Source organism: Gobio gobio, assembly GCF_949357685.1.
Source record: "Gobio gobio genome assembly, chromosome: 9".
NCBI classification, from domain to species: Eukaryota; Metazoa; Chordata; class Actinopteri; order Cypriniformes; family Gobionidae; genus Gobio; species Gobio gobio.
In genome coordinates this window covers 5,756,615-5,776,101 of record NC_137115.1, presented here as the reverse complement: position 1 = coordinate 5,776,101, position 19,487 = coordinate 5,756,615, and the positions used below count along the sequence as shown (strand labels likewise).

The window sequence follows — 19,487 nt, the reverse complement described above, 5'->3', positions numbered from 1 at the left end:
TATGCTGCAGTTTTTAGCATCCTTCTTAGAGCACATGCCTCCCATATTGGAGAAACCGGTTTCGAATCCCCCTCGTAGTTGGTAGAGTAGGACTGGTTACATTTGGTGCCGTGACCCGGATGGTAGTGAGGTTTAGGGGTTAGGGTTAGGTGTAATGGATGTAGGCCAGTAAGAGCTGTGTGTGTAAACCTCACTCCCCTAGCCTCAAGAGGCTCACTAGAGGCTGCAGTCTTTAGCGTCCTTCTTAGAGCACCTGCCTCCCATATTGGAGACGCCGGTTCGAATCCCGCTCGTAGTGGGTCGCGTAGGACCGGTTACATTTGGTGCCGTTGACCCGGATGGGAGTGAGGTTAAGGGTGGTGAGTGTAATGGACGTAGGCCAGTAAGAGCTGTGTGTGTAAACCTCACTCCCCTGACCACAAGAGGCGCGTTAGATGCTGCAGTTTTTAGCATCCTTCTTATAGCACCTGCCTCCCATATTGGAGATGCTGGTTCAAATCCCGCTCGTAGTGGGTCGAGTATGACCGGTTACATTTGGTGCCGTGACCCAGATGGGAGTGAGGTTAAGGGAGGTGAGTGTAATGGACTTAGGCCAGTAAGAGCTATGTGTGTAAACCTCACTCCCCTGGCCTCAAGAGGCATGCTAGAGGCTGCAGTCTTTAGCATCCTTCTTAGAGCACATGCCTCCCATATTGGAGGCACCGGTTCGAATCCCGCTCGTAGTTGGTAGAGTAGGACTGGTTACATTTGGTGCCGTGACCTGGATGGTAGTGAGGTTTAGGGGTTAGGGTTAGGTGTAATGGATGTAGGCCAGTAAGAGCTGTGTGTGTAAACCTCACTCCCCTGGCCTCAAGAGGCTCACTAGAGGCTGCAGTCTTTAGCGTCCTTCTTAGAGCACCTGCCTCCCATATTGGAGACGCCGGTTCGAATCCCGCTCGTAGTGGGTCGAGTAGGACCGGTTACATTTGGTGCCGTTGACCCGGATGGGAGTGAGGTTTAGGGAGGTGAGTGTAATGGACGTAGGCCAGTAAAAGCCTGTGTGTGTAAACCTCACTCCCTTGACCACAAGACGCGCACTAGAGGCTGCAGATTTTAGCGTCCTTCTTATAGCACCTGCCTCCCATATTGGAGACACTGGTTCGAATCCCTCTCGTAGTGGGTCGAGCATGACTGGTTACATTTGGTGCCGTGACCCGGATGGGAGTGAGGTTTAGGGAGGTGAGTGTAATGGACGTAGGCCAGTAAGAGCTGTGTGTGTAAACCTCACTCCCCTGGCCTCAAGAGGCGCTAGAGGCTGCAGTCTGTACCGTCCTTCTTAGAGCACCTGCCTCCCATATTGGAGACGCTGGTTCGAATCCCGCTTGTAGTGGGTCGAGTAGGACCGGTTACATTTGGTGCCATTGACCCGGATGGGAGTGAGGTTTAGGGAGGTGAGTGTAATGGACGTAGGCCAATAAGAGCCTGTGTGTGTAAACCTCACTCCCCTGACCACAAGAGGCACTCTGGCGGCTGCGGTCTTTAACGTCCTTGTTAGCACGCCCACCTCTCACGCCGGAGACCCCAGTTCAAATCCCGCTCAGAACGGGTCGAGTAGGACCAGTTACATAAATATATCTATAGACTCAGTATGACTTTTAAATTCACTTTTGTAATGTTTATTCAATGATTTCTCAATCTTTCACAATAATGCTAAGTTTTAGTTATTAATTTGATTTAATCAGAGTCACATTGCATATTTCATTCAATCACACAGCTCTACAAATAATTCAAACTAGTATTCTGACTGCACAAAACTATGGCAGAGCAAAGCAGGACTGCATGTTGGTTTTAAGCCTATGGGGTGGCAGACTGGGAGGTTTGGCCGGCAGAAAGGACCCAAATGGTGGGTTAGCTTTGCCAGAGCTGAAGGATTCAGCGCTGCACACTGAAAGAGCCAAAACATCCGTGAGCACAGAAGCTCCGCTGGGCTTCAGCCAGGGTCTTCTAAACAGAATAAACATGACCCAACAGAGTGCCTGTGTAAACTTTTGTAAACTCTAAGACTCCTTTATTATTCTGGAGTAGAAGGGTACAGTATCAGGGGGAATCGAATGTTTGGTCAGTGATCAGGCAAAGCTTAGATTCAGACTGGTTTTTTTTTCTTTTTTTTGAATAAAGAAATGAAAGCATCAACAACAACAAAACAATACTTGTCTTTGTAGGATCTTTTTTGACTTGGTAGAAAAGTCATACCCAATGGGAAAAGAGTTTTCCTCAAAAAAATTAATTTCTTTTTGACTGAAGAAAGAAAGACACAAACATCTTGGATGAGATGGGGGTGAGTAATATCAGGAAATGTTAATGTTGAAGTGAACTAATCCTTTAAGTATATCTTCTTTATATGTCATTTCATAATTACTTCTGTTGTCTTTGAAAAATGGCAAATTTACTGACAAGAATTTATGGTAAACTTAAATTTTATTTTGATTGAAAGTTGTATATTACTGTAGCTATAAAAATGTACACTTAAGTGGCTTTTTATATTTTCTGCAAATATAGATTTTTTTATATATATATATACATTCAGTACAATTAAGCACACTTTTTTTCACAAGGGTAGAATAATTGTGTGTGTGGTACACAGTAACACAGATTGGATTTGATAAATGTAATGTTTCAGTGTTTATACTGGGGCAGATGACATTTCAATATTCATCTGTATGCTGTGGGACAGGTGCCGGAGATGATGAGGCCGTCTTCTCCTTCCTTCTCTCTCAGTCTGGGATGATGCCACACACACACTTTCTAGGTTACAATAAAGCTGCTGTTCACTCCATTATGATACCATCACGACATGGACTCATATTGGCCAATCTAGCAGCCAGCAGGACAGATGCCCGGAGTTTAATTTTCTGTTTTGAGATATCGGCTGCATCTGTTGCTGTTGGTTAGTTTTCCATGTGCTGTTCCCTGGTTGATGAATCATGTCTGGCTGCTTCTGAGAGTCGCTCGGGAGAGGTCATGGAAAACAAACAACGGAACCGCCCGTATCTGTGTGTGCACATCAAACGCATGATGAGCAAAGAAAGCAGCCCACCATGAAAACCTCTTCATCAGCTACGTCAAAGACATCACTGCAGAGATGCACAACATGGCTTAACTATCCCCAAAACAGACAACTGACAAGCACAACGCCTGAACATAATTGTTATTGTGATAATTGGGGAGTAAATCTGTTTGTTTGTTTGTTTGTTAGATCAATCAAAGAACATGTTTACTCTTTTCTCTCTCTCTCTCTCTCTCTCTCTCTCTCTCTCTCTCTCTCATTCATTTGTCAACAACAAAAATAGTAGAAGCTACACATATAAATAACTAAAACATATTAGTTCCATAATATATCACAACATGGTTTCAATATAAAGCTCCATGCCCAAGTAGCAGATTACCCTTATTACACAGATATAAAAGAGCCACCATCAAGGAATGTCATGTCAACGTCACCGTCAAGAAATGTCACTCTTAAAACACTATTTTGGGGGCAAATGAAGTCCACGTCTTTCCTGACTCCCATATCATAAAATGAACCAGAGTGGTAATGATCCATCTCAACGCACATGACTCTGGGTACCCACCAATCCTCAACGCACCACATTATGCCGGCACCACAATAATAGCATTTCTACTTCTTTAGTCCCTCAATCAATGGCCAACAAAATTACCCCACGTTAATGTCAGGGACATTTCAATGCAGCATGGTACATGAATCCTCGTTGGAAGGCTATCATTAATTCTAACACTCTCTGGCGCTGATATTTTTATTGCTCTCCCACAGCGAAAGTCATCAAAGCGGGCGTCAATCAAGACATTTATTAAATTCACAAGTGAGATGCCACTAAATTCCCTCAGATCAATGTCAGCACTTGCTACGGGGCCCGTAGACATGAAAGTGAGAAAGAGGAACTCGGTGCACTGTCCTGAGACGGATAGCATTTAGGAATTCATATTATTAGAAAGATAGTAATTTCACAAATTCTGATCGCTAATAGTCTAATGTGGTGAATTCATGGGCCGTTAACGTGTTATGCTCGTGATGGAGTGCCATCAGAAACCCTGGAGTGAAAGAAAACACTGATGCTCCGACGCCTGGCTTCAGGCTGAATCCTTCCTTGCTCCGTACAGCTAACGGAATAAATATTGCAATAATGAAGAATATTTTCATGCACTGTCAGTGCTGTTTCAGCACCCGATCCACTAAATTAACTGTGCAATATCTATAAAATCTATTTATCTGTAAAAAAAAAAATAATGTGACAAATGCAATTTGCACAATGCAGCTTCCTAGTTTGCAGGCTACGGAAGATGCAGCTGACTACTGCAAACCGGCATAGTTTACTGAAAATGCTGGGTTAAAAATAACCCAAGTTGGGTTGAAAATGGACTAACCCAACAATTGGGTTGTTTTACCCCAGCAATTGGGTTGTTTTAAGCAAACATTTAACCCAACCGCTGGGTTAAAACAACTCAATTGCTGGGTTAGTCCATTTTCAACCCAACTTGGGTTATTTTTAACCCAGCATATTTTAGAGTGTACAGCGTTACTCCACGACCGCGACCCAGACACATAAAACTGCTCTTTACAATGTTAAAACAGTGCTTGACTCCCCAAACATCTGTATATGTATTGGTATATACTTACTCTTCTCCATTATATGATGAACTAATGAATACCACTTTGCATTGAAAATACAATTTCAGCCTTTCTACTTCAAAATTTCACATTTAATTCAATGTGTTTCTTGCGTTTTTACTAGTAATTTCTCTGTAAAAAAAAAAAAAAAAGTTCACAAGTGCACTTGTGTTTTGTACTAAGGAGCCTGGGAAGTCATCTGTAGGAGAAAAACAAAGCAAGAACCGCAAATCTGAGGGCAGAGTTTAGCAATGTGTTCCCTCAGATTAGAAACCATACTCACAGATTCTTAAAGGGTTACTTCAGCGATTTAGCATTAAGCTTTGTATCAGTAGAAACCCAGTAGCATATTCAAATTATCGTACTTTCCCCCCTTATATCCCCCTGAGACGAGAGAATTATGCATTTTATTTCTGTAAAAAAAATAAATGTTTGGCCAGATGCTAAAGACAACAGCCAGTGGTAGGAGCTAGTTCCGCATGTTTTCAACCCGTCCACAGGGGTGGGATCTCACTCTCAGAATGTAAATGCGCACGACCGCTCGGATCGGGCATTAATAACGTAGCGGTGCAGAGCAAAGTGAGTGTTTCAACTTTTCAATTAATTCCTATGAAAGTTTAGCTTCCATAGGCATGATCTGAAAACGCGCCTGACTGGACACGCATAGTGAATGACTGCCGCGCTTACCTCAGCTCTGCTCAGCTCTTCCCTCTCGTGATGAATGAAATCTGACTCCTGCTGCATTTGTGCTGTGACTTTTGTTCGGCTCACTCACACTTTATTGAAAAGACACGTTCAGTTTTTAATTGTAGTCTCTATTCTTTAAATGAACAAAATTATTTTATTACTATGAAAATCAAAACGATGGTGGGGGCGGTGTAATGGTGGGCAAGTGATAACCAGTAGCCGTGGCTTTGGGAGTGGCCTCGTTGAGCAGCGAAGCAAGTGCATTCTGGGAGATGTTGTCTTTCATCCACATGAGACAAAAATACATGTTCTGTCTTTTCTCAGTCTAGAAGGCACCAAATTCAAAAATAATTTCACATTTCTACTACATAAATGACCCAGTTTAAATACACATTTATCTTCCCAGCGCTGAAGTACCCCTTTAAAATGTTCTCTCGCTTTAATAAATGGATTGGATGTTTACCAAGGGAATATTCTAACAATATTTACTGAGAGTTAACATTGTGAAAATATGTATTTATTGCATAGGGGGGGTTGGGGGGGAATCTCACATCAAACCTGACGCTATCACAATCTACTGAAGAAAAATAACCAAATAAAATGGCTAGATAAAATAACGTGTTCTGCCTGGTGGGGTTTTTTACAGCTCCACAGTCCCTCTCCTTCGTCCTGTCCCTCATCCGCCAGCTATCTTTTGTTTCCTCAAGCTGAATTCAGGATGAATATTACTCCTGCAGATATTGTACGACAACATCCAATGCCACAGACCTCACAGGAATAAAGGAACAAAAAAATCTATCAGATAAAGGACTTTGTTTGAAGAAAAATACAAAATCTCCATGGACAACTGCATAACTAGAAATAGTATCACACTGACTACTAAAGCTAGAATGTATAGGTTCTGGAAACAAACATTTCCAGTTCTTGAAACAATAAAGCCTATACTAAATAAAGTACACTACAGCTTCAGCTTATGTTATTGGTCCTGACCAGTGCTCGAGTACCGGTGTCTGACCCCTGCCAGATTATTACCCCTCTAGTATTAGTAGGTTTAGGATTAGTTGTGGGGGAGGGGTTAGGATTAGACCATCAGCTAGTGACTTCAACGAGGGGGGTAATAATTTGGCAGGGGGTCGAAATTCGGCACAACACCGTCACTTCTATATTTGAATCTGTAGTGTATCCTCACTTTTCTCTTGCGTACCAGTACTTCTTACATATTGTACTTACTGTACTCTGACGCCCACAATGAAACATAGAATCTGGCCATTAATTAATTGTATACATTGTGTGTTCTGAGCTTTTATAAGCTGTATGAACTGAGCGGACCAATTATATTCGCAATATGACTGAAGCCTAATTAATTTTGCATGAGTGGTGCGCGAATCACCGTAGGCGCGTTCACCAGCGCGCTCAAAGTGTGATTAGATTTGCGTGAGCCGTTTTGAATTCTATTGAGAATGTACCACATTAAAACTCTATGGAGAAAGTCAAACATGATCTAAAACAACCACATAAACTAAAAAAAGAGCAGAAAAACTTTTTTTAAGCTACTCGTGACCATCTTTACTGGAATTTATCACATTCTGTTTTTATTGTGGTACATTTTGACTAACCTGTTGTAGAATTTATGACAGGTAATCTGTTAAAGCTGCACTATGTAAAATTTTTTTCAGTAAAATATCCCAAAACCAGGAGGCCAGTGTTATTTATTTTGTTCAGTTGAGTACTTACAATATCCCAAATGTTTTCAGCTATTTGTAAATCGTGAGAAAATTGCTATTTTAACCGAGGAACAGGGACGTGTGAGGGCGTCGCCTGTCAATTGCGCCATTTCTGCATTACCCTTGGTTTCTGCTTGTGGTATAGTGTCTGCAATAGTGTCATAGCAGCCGCCGAGAGAACGCACATCATAATGTAATGTCATAACATAATTTTCAACACACTCAGATGTGTCTAATATGACAAACAGAGCTGCGTTACCTCATACTCATGACCGGAAAAGCAGAAGTGACTGGCAACTGTAGCATAATAAAAGTCCCGCTGCTCGGGAGGCGTGTGTGGCGTTCATCTTATTAATAATCGCTCTTGCGGCCTTGCTCAGCTTCACAACACTCGGCCCTGCTCTGCTTCATACTACAGTAGCTACTATCCCGATTCTTTTCCACCGGCTGTGAGGTGAAGACCACATGTCCCAAGATTCTACGCTCAAACTTGGCGTCATCAAACTACGCCTTTGTTTTGAACAGGCAACCTCTAGCGGACGGAAAAGTTACATAGTGCACCTTTAAGGGAATAGATCTTTCACTAAATATTTTTATTACAACTGTGTTGTAGCTTCTAAATGTGTAGGTTGCTATTTTTCATAACACATGCTATAGATAAAAAGTAAGTTAAACATTTACAAGAACTACACTCCTAAAGGTCCCGTTTTTCGTGTTTTTTTGAAGCTTTGATTGTGTTTACAGTGTGCAATATAACATGTGTTCATGTTTCATGTGTAAAAAAACACAGTATTTTTCACACAATTTACTTATCTGTATACCGCTGTTTTCACTGTCCTCAAAACGGCCTGAGAATTTCCTCGTTCTATGAAGTCCCTCCTTCAGAAATATGTAACGAGTTCTGATTGTGCCAGCAGTTCCCGTGTTGTGATTCGACAGCAGCTTAGCGTACGTTGCCCGGGAAGGTCACGCCTCTTACCATAACGGGGAGATGAACGCGCTCAAACTACAGCCCCTGAAGGCCAAACAAAGGTGATTTGACTCCGGGATGAAAATAACAGCGTCTGGACGACAAGGCGACAAACGCAACCGAACCGAACCGAACCGAACCGAACCGAAACGAACCGAACGCAACACTTCCTCTTCTCCACGAGGGAGCAACCAGACCACGCCCCCTTTTTCGCGTATTCTTGTGGGCGGAGGTTAGTCAACAAACTGTTCTACTGACGTAATTAAAGCAGGAAGTACCAGGATGTAGTCCAAACCGGCCGTTCGCTGTAGGCTTTGAAAGGGAACTTCTGTTAAATAAAATATCTCGCTTGGCATTGAACTTTGAGCTTTATAATTTTACAGGTATTATTTATGCTCTAACAGCAACATTACACACTAACTAAAGTTTGAAAAATGGGATCACGAAGAACAGGACCTTTAAAATAAAGTTTCCAAAATGGGGTTTTCACAGCAATGCCATAGAAGACCCATTCTGGGTTCTCCAACAGTTCTTAAAAGAGCCATGTTTTCTTAGTTTGAAGAACATTTGAAACATCTAAAGAACCTTTTACTGATATGCAAAAACCTTTTGTGCAATGGAAAGGTTCCATGGATGTCAAAATAAACCACTTTTCCACCATTGGGCTGAACGGTTCTCATTGCGTAACCGTTCTATTCCGTGCCGATCCGGGCCAGCAGGTACGGTTACGGTTTCATTTTCCATAGTGGGGCTGATGACGGGCTCTCTTTGGAATGTAATATAAAAGCGTCAGTCGTTGTCTTGGTAACACAATGGTTTACTGATAATATGAGATGTAAATAATGACTGCATTATGGAGGATGATCAGATATTTCTTTTCATTGTATTATTCATTTGTGTTTACGCCGCTCAAAAAGAGCACTTAGCCAGCTACAGAGAAATTGGTAGCCAGGCAACAAACAAGTGACCAATCCTGATTCAGATGCAGTCAACCGTGCTGAGAATAACCAGCTGCGAGCGATTTTTAATATTGCTGTGCCGGACCAGGCTTAAGTGGAAACACAACTGGAACCATTCCTTACCATTCAAAGAACAGTTCGGCCCGACGGTGGAAAAGTGGATAAAGGTTCTTTATGGAACCATCAATGCCAGTAAACCTTTATTGTTAGGAGTAAGTTACTTTTTCATAGGGATGGAACGATTATCGATTTCACGATAAACCACAATAAAATGTACTGACAGTTAGTAATATCATTTAAAATTTAATTATCATCAAAACCGTGTTTGAATTAAACAAGGTTTTTTGAAAACTCGCAGTAAATCCTGTCCAGCCAGCATCAGTCTGACGATGTTTTTTGAATGAGAAGAAATGGCAGAAGTCAGTGACAGCACCGCAAGATTTTTCAGCAGTTCAGGTGTGGTAGTATTTTGGCTTTTACAAAAGTCCTGAGGGAAACTTAATCGAGTATGGTCATCTTGTCTGCAGAACATCCTATACTGCAGAACTGCTATCGGGCAAACACTTCAAATCTGCAGAGTCGTTTTCGTGACCACCCACTGTTGTATAGCGAACGCAAGGCAAGTGGACTTTGACCTCTAAAATAATTTAAATAATTGGACACAAAGTTTTGAGTTGAAATATTTTATCTCACTCACTTAAAATGAATGTGAAGCTTCCACAAAGAAAAGTTTGGAGCAAGCCAAAGACGAACGAACAAGTTCAAACAAGACTAGGGTGACATTTAAGGGATAATAATGTATATTCATTGTACACTTATTACACAGATTTTCTTTACCACATAAATAATTACGGGGACATATTTAATTGTGACTAATGTTTTAAATCTTACCTGTTTATAAATCCATGTTGTATAGCGTACAAAACAATCGTCCAGACAAGATGATCACAAGAAGTTAGTAATAATTACAGTAGTATTAATAGTAATGTCCTCTGATTTCATTTTTGATACAATCACAAACGGAGACGCAAGACGCAAGTTGAATGAAACGAGAGAACGCGTCCGTTGTGGATGTGCGCTGTGTTATAATGCGTTGCTATTGACGATGGTCATTATAAAGAAGGAAATCCCACAGAATAGAATCTTGCTTAAAGTGCATAGAGCTGCTTGTTTTATTTGTTGTTTGTTGATTTTCAAATATAAAACTTTAAATGTTCTCAGCGTGTGCATCGGTTCTTTTTGAACACTTTCATCTCATTTGAACAAAACCGTGATAATACTGATAATCGTGATAATTTGGGTCAAATTTTCATACCGTTCCATCCCTACTTTCTAATAAGGCCAAGTACAAGTTAGAATCAAGAGCTTCTGGCCCTTCTTGAATTATTGACTAACCAGGTGTTTTTCCACATGTGTAAAAGGTGTTCTGCTAATAACGAGAGATTTAGGAAAAAACCTGGTTTACGGATATCCCAAGAGATGCAGGAAATGAACAATTTCAGTGTAGGATTGTTAACTAGGCTATTGCTCTATTGCAGTTACGCTATCAATCAACTTGTGTGGATGATACCATAATAAACAAACAAACCTCATGAGGGAGAATGCCCCGGGGCCCCGCTAAACGGTTCACACTTCGTCCCCCTAATGTTTAAAAAAAAAATACTACGCCCCCTTGCAACAGAGGGATTTTTTTTCTTTTAAGCACTGGTTCTGACCTTTTATAATTAAGATTCTGTCAGCTATATGTGCTAATGCCTATCCATGAAAAGATAGTAACGTGCATGTACAACAGTGTAGGTGGAAAAAAGGTGCCATGGCAAGGTAACTTGACGTGCTGAAGTCGAAACTCTGTAAATATGTCTGGCCTGAATTGTTACACTCTGCCATGCTATTATGACATTCTTTCTGTGTAAATCGGTAAGTTATGACATTGCTCTTCTATGCAGAAGCTGGTCATCTCACTGATGCTCAGGTGTGAAAAACAAAACGGCCAATGTGTCTTCATTCTTCCAAGGGTCTCCTCAGGCCTGATGGGTAATCAAACAGGCATGTCTGATTCCAGCATCTCACATTTAAAAAAAGCTAGAAACAACTCGGTTTTACCCACCTACAACTGTATCATCCATCTGTTCCATTCCTCAGTACATCTCGATTCACCGCTGTGCAATTCCCTTCACTATTGATTTTACTGCTCTTATTTTTCACCTGGTTTTAAAACCCACACAGAAAAGCATGTTCTAACAAATCGTCTCGCGATTGGCCCTCTGCAAGGCCGAGGCTACATCTTACAGAAATAAATAACCTGTATTTCCACCTCTTTCTCATCTGTTTGGAGAGGACAGGAAACATTATTCTTGGATATTGGATCAGTGTGTCAGATAGACGCATCCCTGCTTTGATTTGAATGCCTGATGTGGAACCCTGATCCTCGTCTTGGCTTAGACATAGCGAACCGATGCCAGCCAGAATAGTGGATTTCAGCTTTGAGACGGCTCTAAAAATATTATGCCAGAGCATTTCTGCAACACAGTGATGTGCCAGTCAGAAGATAAATGTGAAATACAATTAGTTCTATTTGATCATCATCAAGGGTGTATTATTATGAAGGACCTACAGCACTGAATGATTTGCCTTTTTTTTTTTTCTCACGCTCTCTCTGTTGTGTTTGGTGTCTTACTTGTATTGGGTGACTGGTGGATTAGCTTTGGCTGAGCAATGAAACTTCACCAGGTTTCCCTCGAGGACTGGTTGAGGCTCCACAGAGAGATTCACCAACGGCAAGTCTGCAGGAAGACAAAAGTAATAAAAGAAACTAATAAGAAAACATAACTTTTTCAGCAAAAAATGTTCAGTGAATTTTAACAGCAGGTGAATATTTGTTTCAGCTATTTTCTGGTCAGGTAGGAGCGTCGGAAATAATTGTGAGAGTATCATCAAAGATGTGAAAATCTGGGAACAAAGCACTAACTAAAGCACTCTGTGTCGACTAATGAGAGGTATACCTTCTAATCTTTGCAAATGAGGACTAATGGGAACAACAGTTTAATCACAAATCATTCCATTGCAATTAAAACAAAAAAGAACACAGCGTAATGACATTTAAACCGGGATACTAATAACAAAAACACAGAATATGCAAACAATACCATAATACCTTTTTCAGTTTAATTAACACTTTGCCTACTTTAAATGTTCTCTTACCGTAGTACATAATATTCATGTGAAAAAGTCAAAGTAATTCAAACTCACATGAGCCGTTTTGGATTTCCGTGACATATATAGCTCTGCAGTTATAAATTCTATTCTAAGCAAGTGAAACAAAAATAAATGATACAAAATTCAAGCAGGCTTAATCATTTACATTGCAGTCGCAGACCTGAAAGTTTCTATTACAGGGTTATTCACCCCCCCCCCCCCCCCCCAAAAAAAAAAAAAATATAATATTTACTCATTCTCATGTCGACTTTTATTCATCTTTGAAACACAAATTAAGATTTTTTTTTTCAAGAATTCTGAGATATTTCTATCCCTCCATTTACATTCCAAGCAACTACATTTTGCAGCTTCAAAAAATTAATAAAGAGACTGCAAAACGAATCCATATTGAACGGTTCAGTCCGCTCAAGGTTTCTGAAGAGACTTGATCACTTTATATGATAAACAGATTGAATTTAGGCTTGCTGAATTTAGGATTGGTTCTTGCTGAAGCTCAAACGTGCTGAGTAACATGAGAATGAACCTCATTGTTTCACATGCTTGAGCTTCCGGTTACCACAACTTATGTGTGCGTTGATGAATGTTTAGTGAATAAAAGTAAAATTCAATCTGTTCATCATATAAAGCGATTGAGTCTCTTCAGAAAACAAAAATGAACGAAAGTCTTATGGATTTGGAACAACATGAAAGTGAGTAAATTATTTTCTGTGTGAACTAACCCAATCTTTGTTTAGCATCTTTAAATTCAAAAGATTACTGTTAGATGCAGTAGATGTCCCTCGTTTGCCTCGCATGCCGAATGTGATGCAGTGGAAATAACACGATATACAACAAAAACAGCTTTACAGATCTCCAGGGATGCTAAAAAAAGGAAAAGAGACCTAATTGTTGTGCTTTTACCAAGACCGGACAGTGGCAAGCGCAGAAGCTAAGCAGCACACATCAGCGATTCAGCATCCACAGGGAGCACAAGCGGGAGAGATAAAGATAGATGAGTAGAGAGAGAGAAAGAGGATCTGCTGCCAGTTATGCGTTTGAGAGCCAGCTATACTACATGCGTGTTTTCTGTGTCCTATTACACTCATGTAACACTAATTTAGTCTGCGCTGGCACGGCTTTATTCCAACAACACAGATCAGCGGACCAAAAGAAAACGGGGCTGACTCATCTGGAGTGTCATCGGGGCACTGCTGTAGTGTGAAGTGTACGTGTATCCTCGGAAGTACAGTATGTGGCCCACAGGAGCACAGCTGGGCAGAGTGGCATCCCGGCGGTTGGTGCAGGTGCTGCCCTTTTTCCCCATCTGCCTTTTTCGACCACACACACCTGTGCCAGGTTGTTCACAGGCTGCACAACACCAACCGTCATTCCTGAGCCCGCGGGACTCACCGGCGCAAGCATGGACAAACTGATTAGTGCTGTGGGCTGCCCGGTTACCAGCAGGATACGTGTAAAGCGTTTACTCAGGCTAATTGGGCATGCAGGTAGGTGGATATCCGAGGTAGGGGTGTTCAGGGTTGTTTACAGGTTGATACATATTAAAAAAACGGAAAGTTATGCCTCTAAATATTGACCGCAGATATTTTTATTCATACACCGAGTTGAGATAAACAGTACAGACCATTAGCCCAACTGTAGGCTGAATAATATTAACTCTATAACAAGCCTACTGTATTATATTTGATAGGCACATTTCTATGGCCTCGAAATCTACACTGATAAAAATAATTCTGTGGTGAAATAAATACTACAGAAAAAAAGCTGTTGGGAGTGATGTCATTTAGTTTTAGACCACGAAATCAACAATGTCACTAAAGAAGTGTGTTTCTGGTTGTGAGGGAAAGATAACCTTATTCAGCTTCCCAAATAACCCAGCGTTAAGGAAACAGTGGATGCAGTTTGTGTTTCTGGAGTTCTGCAAGTGTGTGTGTTTGTTCCCGGTCATGAGTTGAAACCGCAGGCGGTGAGTGAAACTGTATCAAATGTCTGTGTTTTGTTGGCAATCGGCGCGTAAGTGCATATAATGTCAACAACACAATCTTATAGTGAATCGAAAGTTATCCAGGGAGTGTGTCTGTGCTCGAGATTCTTTAGCTCCGCCCACTGCACACCTCCACGAGTTTGGCTGTTTTCAGAAAGAAACAGTACAGCGTATCGGTCTTTTATAAAAATGATAAAATGAAAGATTCTTCGGACATATGAAGGATGCAATACTACTCTACACTCACCTAAATGATTATTAGGAACACCTGTTCAATTTCTCATTAATGCAATTATCTAATCAACCAATCACATGGCAGTTGATTCAATGCATTTAGGGGTGTGGTCCTGGTCAAGACAATCTCCTGAACTCCACACTGAATGTCAGAATGGGAAAGAAAGGTGATTTAAGCAATTTTGAGCGTGGCATGGTTGTTGGTGCCAGACGGGCCGGTCTGAGTATTTCACAATCTGCTCAGTTACTGGGATTTTCACGCACAACCATTTCTAGGGTTTACAAAGAATGGTGTGAAAAGGGAAAAACATCCAGTATGCGGCAGTCCTGTGGGCGAAAATGCCTTGTTGATGCTAGAGGTCAGTGGAGAATGGGCCGACTGATTCAAGCTGATAGAAGAGCAACTTTGACTGAAATAACCACTCGTTACAACCAAGGTATGCAGCAAAGCATTTGTGAAGCCACAACACGCACAACCTTGAGGCGGATGCGCTACAACAGCAGAAGACCCCACCGGGTACCACTTATCTCCACTACAAATAGGAAAAAGAGACTACAATTTGCACAAGCTCACCAAAATTGGACATTTGAAGACTGGAAAAATGTTACCTGGTCTGATGAGTCTCGATTTCTGAGTCAGAATTTGGCGTAAACAGAATGAGAACATGGATCCATCATGCCTTGTTACCACTGTGCAGGCTGGTGGTGGTGGTGTAATGGTGTGGGGGATGTTTTCTTGGCACACTTTAGGCCTCTTAGTGCCAATTGGGCATCGTTTAAATGCCACGGCCTACCTGAGCATTGTTTCTGACCATGTCCATCCCTTTATGACCACCATGTCCCCATCCTCTGATGGCTACTTCCAGCAGGATAATGCACCGTCACAAAGCTCCAATCATTTCAAATTGGACAATGAGTTCACTGTACTAAAATGGCCCCCACAGTCACCAGATCTCAACCCAATAGAGCATCTTTGGGATGTGGTGGAACTGGAGCTTCGTGCCCTGGATGTGCATCCCACAAATCTCCATCAACTGCAAGATGCTATCCTATCAATATGGGCCAACATTTCTAAAGAATGCTTTCAGCACCTTGTTGAATCAATGCCACGTAGAATTAAGGCAGTTCTGAAGGCGAAAGGGGGTCAAACACAGTATTAGTATGGTGTTCTTAATAATCCTTTAGGTTAGTGTATATGTACTCAAGATTAACATGAGATTGGCAGAAACTGTGTGTGTTATGCCCCCTTTAACATTAATGTTGCGCCTTAGCTGTTTTTAAGCATATCATGATTGCATTTGATGTCAGCTCAAGTCTTTTGAGAGCAAGCCTTGAGGGAGACGAAAGCCATCAAAAGTGTCCTCTACTTACGACAAAACTGAAGAGTGACATTAACTTTCTGTCTTAAATAATGAAATAAGTGTTTTTAGATGGACGTTTAGCCCTGGAGGATTGACTAGCTCCTCTCAAATGCCCAGACTCGAGAGGCAGACTGGCAGTAGCTCGCGGAGACCCTCGTGACCCGCAAATCTATCGACAGACAGTGTCTTAATAAAGTAGTCTGTTTGTCACTTTGATGTATAAATGCATGAGTCTCTCTGGCCTGAGATGCCCGCGAGAGGCTATCAATATGCAGCTCCGCTAATTCCTCAGCTTCATCAACAGGGAGAGCACGAAGGCAACAATGACAGGCCCCAAAACAATGGGATTGGAGGAGAGTAGTGATCTAAAAAAAATAATTATATAAAATAAAAAAGGTTGGGGGGGGGGGGCAGTGGTGAGATGACAGCTTTTGATCGGAAGTTCAAAGCAAAGAGCAGATGGTGGTTTTGAACAATCGGCCAACTTCCCCAGAGTTGTGAGGAAGGTGCCAAAGAAAATGGCTTCTCTGTCTTTCTTAAAGCTTGATTTCCATTCTCCCCGAGTCACTGTGGCCAGCTGTTCTCAGTGAGACCGAAAGGGCCGATGGCCTCGTATCAGCAGTAGGAGGGTGATTTAATCTCTTTATAACTCAACTGAATCTGTGCCACAGTGTGGGTTTCACTGACACTGAGATCTCACATCAACTTTTGTACTCTCTGCAAAAACAGTTCATGTGTCTAGATTGGAGACCAAGGCTAGTGATTTCAAAAGGCTCTTTGCGATGAATCACTACTGTATATAAAGTAATCGATGCATTGTATGACCATGTGCAGCAGTGCACTACAGCTTGCCGTACTTCTCTCTTAAGAATACACTGACGTGGTGCCCTTGATCGAGAGGTTCGAGTTTTGTGCATTGAATTTAAACATTGTGCAGTTTTTGCCCTATGGAATTGTCTGTCAAGCTTTTTACATGAATAATGTATTGCTAAATCATATATACCTGCACATAAAATGGATATTCCTTTGGCTAATGTAATTACTGCCCATCTGTGCATCTAATTCTGTTCAAGGCATGCATTTAAAGTCCAAATATCAAGATGAAGTCTTAAATTAACTAAAGTAAATGCTGTGAAGACGTTGTGTTATACCAACCCCCCCTCCAGAAAATACTGTAGATGCACCAAAAAAACTGTCCTATCTTTTTACAGAATAGGAAATGAAATACATGGATTTGCAGGATCAGCGGGTTGCTGTCGAGTGATGTGACCCTCTAAGGCCAATGCCATATGAAGTTTGGGTTTTTCTTCAGCTTTAGGCTCTTGAAGAAATTAGATTTTTTAGTAAATTTCACATTTAGATGCTAATTCGCTTAACCTCGGGTCAAATTATCCTAGCAGGGCTTATGTTTAGCACAATTTCGGAAGTAAATCTAATTCCTGCATTTAAATGATTACCGGAAAATAAAGGCAGGGAAATGCATTGAGCTGGACAAGTTTAAGCGGTGAAGTAAAGCAGTGGATAATGTTGGGAATCGTCTCATTTAGGCCTCATTTTGACTGAAAGCGAGCGGCTGTCTCAGAGGCCTGCGCTGATCAGAATGAGAATTATCTGAGCGGAGGAAAAATCCAGAAAGCCTTTAATTACTTTTGTTGCTGATGACATTATCACATTGAACCAAGTGGTCAATTAGTGGACTCTGAATGAGGGCTGACAATAGCTAGAGTGGGCATATTAGAGGATGGATGTGATGTAACGCACACACATTCTTCATGGGTTTGATTTTTTTCTTCTTTTTTGTCCAGTGGAGTTGTCAGTCGTGCGGCTGTGAACGGCAAGCTGACGTCAAAAAACTAGGGGGGACGAAAGCCGATGTTGTCTCCTCGCGTCAGCTGCGTCTTAAGCATGCCAAAAAGACTACTGCCAGCTAGCATGTACATTTTGCACCTGCGTGCAGGGGCGTCGCACCCGTGGGGGATGTGGGTGTTTTAACACCCACACTTTTCCTGATGAGAGGGTTCAACACCCACACTTTTTCTGGACTTTTCCCGCAGTTTTGCACAAACACTTTAGGGATGCCACAATCTCATTATAATATTAAACTGTTCGGTACGGCATTCACGGTTCAAAACGTGCTTGTGAATTGCGTTGTTTTTGTTTTTTGTTTTTGCAGTGTGCCTGTGAGTCTACGCGCTGATATGAGCAAATATCCAGTAGTCTTACTGCGCTAATACTGTCAAATACACACAAGGTTAACATAAACACAGTCGGTTATGTGTAAAGTGAAAGTAAATTTGCGTGTGTCTGTATATTAGATGCACGTCTTAAATTGACAGCAGCGCAGCCTAGTGAAAACGCTGTCCTTAAAGGGACAGTTCACCTCTAAAACTCTGTCATTATTTACTCACTCTAATATTGTTCCAAACCTGTATTCATTTCTTCTGTTGAACGCCATTGACTTCCATATTATTTCCTACTATGGGGACTTTAAAGCTACACTGTGTAACTTTTTTATTTTATTCTTAGCTAAAAATACTTAGTTCTTTCAAAAATATGTGCTCATTAATGTATATTTACTTCTTTCAAGTAATAAAGTATTCTCGTAAGTTTATAATATGCCATTGAAAATACATACGGGTGAGGGGTTCGAATGCAGGTCGCCATGTTGCCCCTCCATCTTGAAAGTACATTAGCCAAAGAGGGACATACTCGTAAATTCAAGCTTCGCCTTTCGCGTTTTAACACTCGATGGCACCGTGTCAAATGTGGACGAGGTCGAACTGGAAGCCATGTTAATCTTGGACTAAATCGGCCACCGTAGGAGTTCAAACGAAATCGGAATTGAGAGGAACAGAAACTAATATTCACTGGATGGTCATATACCTTTTCACCGCTAGATGGGGGAAAATATCACACAGTGTAGCTTTAATGTTAATAAAACTACAAAAGACATAGAAAAGCACTCTCTGTTCTTGACTGAAAAACGAATACAGTAGCTTTAATAAGAATCAATGTATATTTTATAGTGAAGTCTATGTAGTGTTTTATTTTTACATTTATTCATTAAATTTCATACTTAAATGCTGCTGTACTGCTCTGAGCTGCCAGTGTAAATCTTTATATATATTTATTTTATATTATGATACACTAGGAATGTGTACAAGGTTTTTTTAAGTAAAGTTTTAAGTTTAAGTAAGGTTTTACAAGTCTTTTAAGTAAAATAAAAAATTTGCCTTTTTTTTTCTCCTTAACCTCTTTCTGTCCCCGTCGCCTAAGAATAGAATATCAAAAAACTGATGTGACAAGCCATCAGAACCCAACCGAACACCGTGGTTAAAAAAAACGAGGTATGTATAATATATAATATATATTATATATCTTGTATGTTATACCTTTTGTACCCTTCTGTCATTGTATTCGTTTTTATTGTTAACAAACAAACCACATCCATCCCCCACACTTTTGAAAAGCTTGCTACGCCTCTGCCTGCATGTAAGGAAATAACGGTCTATACCAAGTGTGCCGCACAAGTCCTGAAAAGTGAAGCCAAAACGTTTTGATCGCCCCCAGATGGCTGGGTGTAGACTGGGTAAACCCAGCCTGATCTGCCGGCGATTTGATTTCGCCCTGCAGCTCAGTCTGGAAACCTGTACATTCCTTTCTACTGCTTCTATTACACTTTTGCGGGA

General features: G+C 41.2%; 1 protein-coding gene across 8 annotated transcripts in view; it reads right to left on the bottom strand.

Moving 5' to 3' along the window:
- The window catches only part of kirrel3b (kirre like nephrin family adhesion molecule 3b), a 282,241-nt gene that overhangs the window by 42,096 nt on the left and 220,658 nt on the right, over positions 1-19,487 (bottom strand). For all 8 annotated transcript variants that reach the window (XM_079826192.1, XM_079826195.1, XM_079826193.1 and 5 more), the window contains exon 6: positions 11,684-11,789. In XM_079826192.1, coding sequence (XP_079682318.1) covers positions 11,684-11,789 — 106 coding nt within the window. The remainder of the gene's footprint in view (positions 1-11,683; positions 11,790-19,487) is intronic.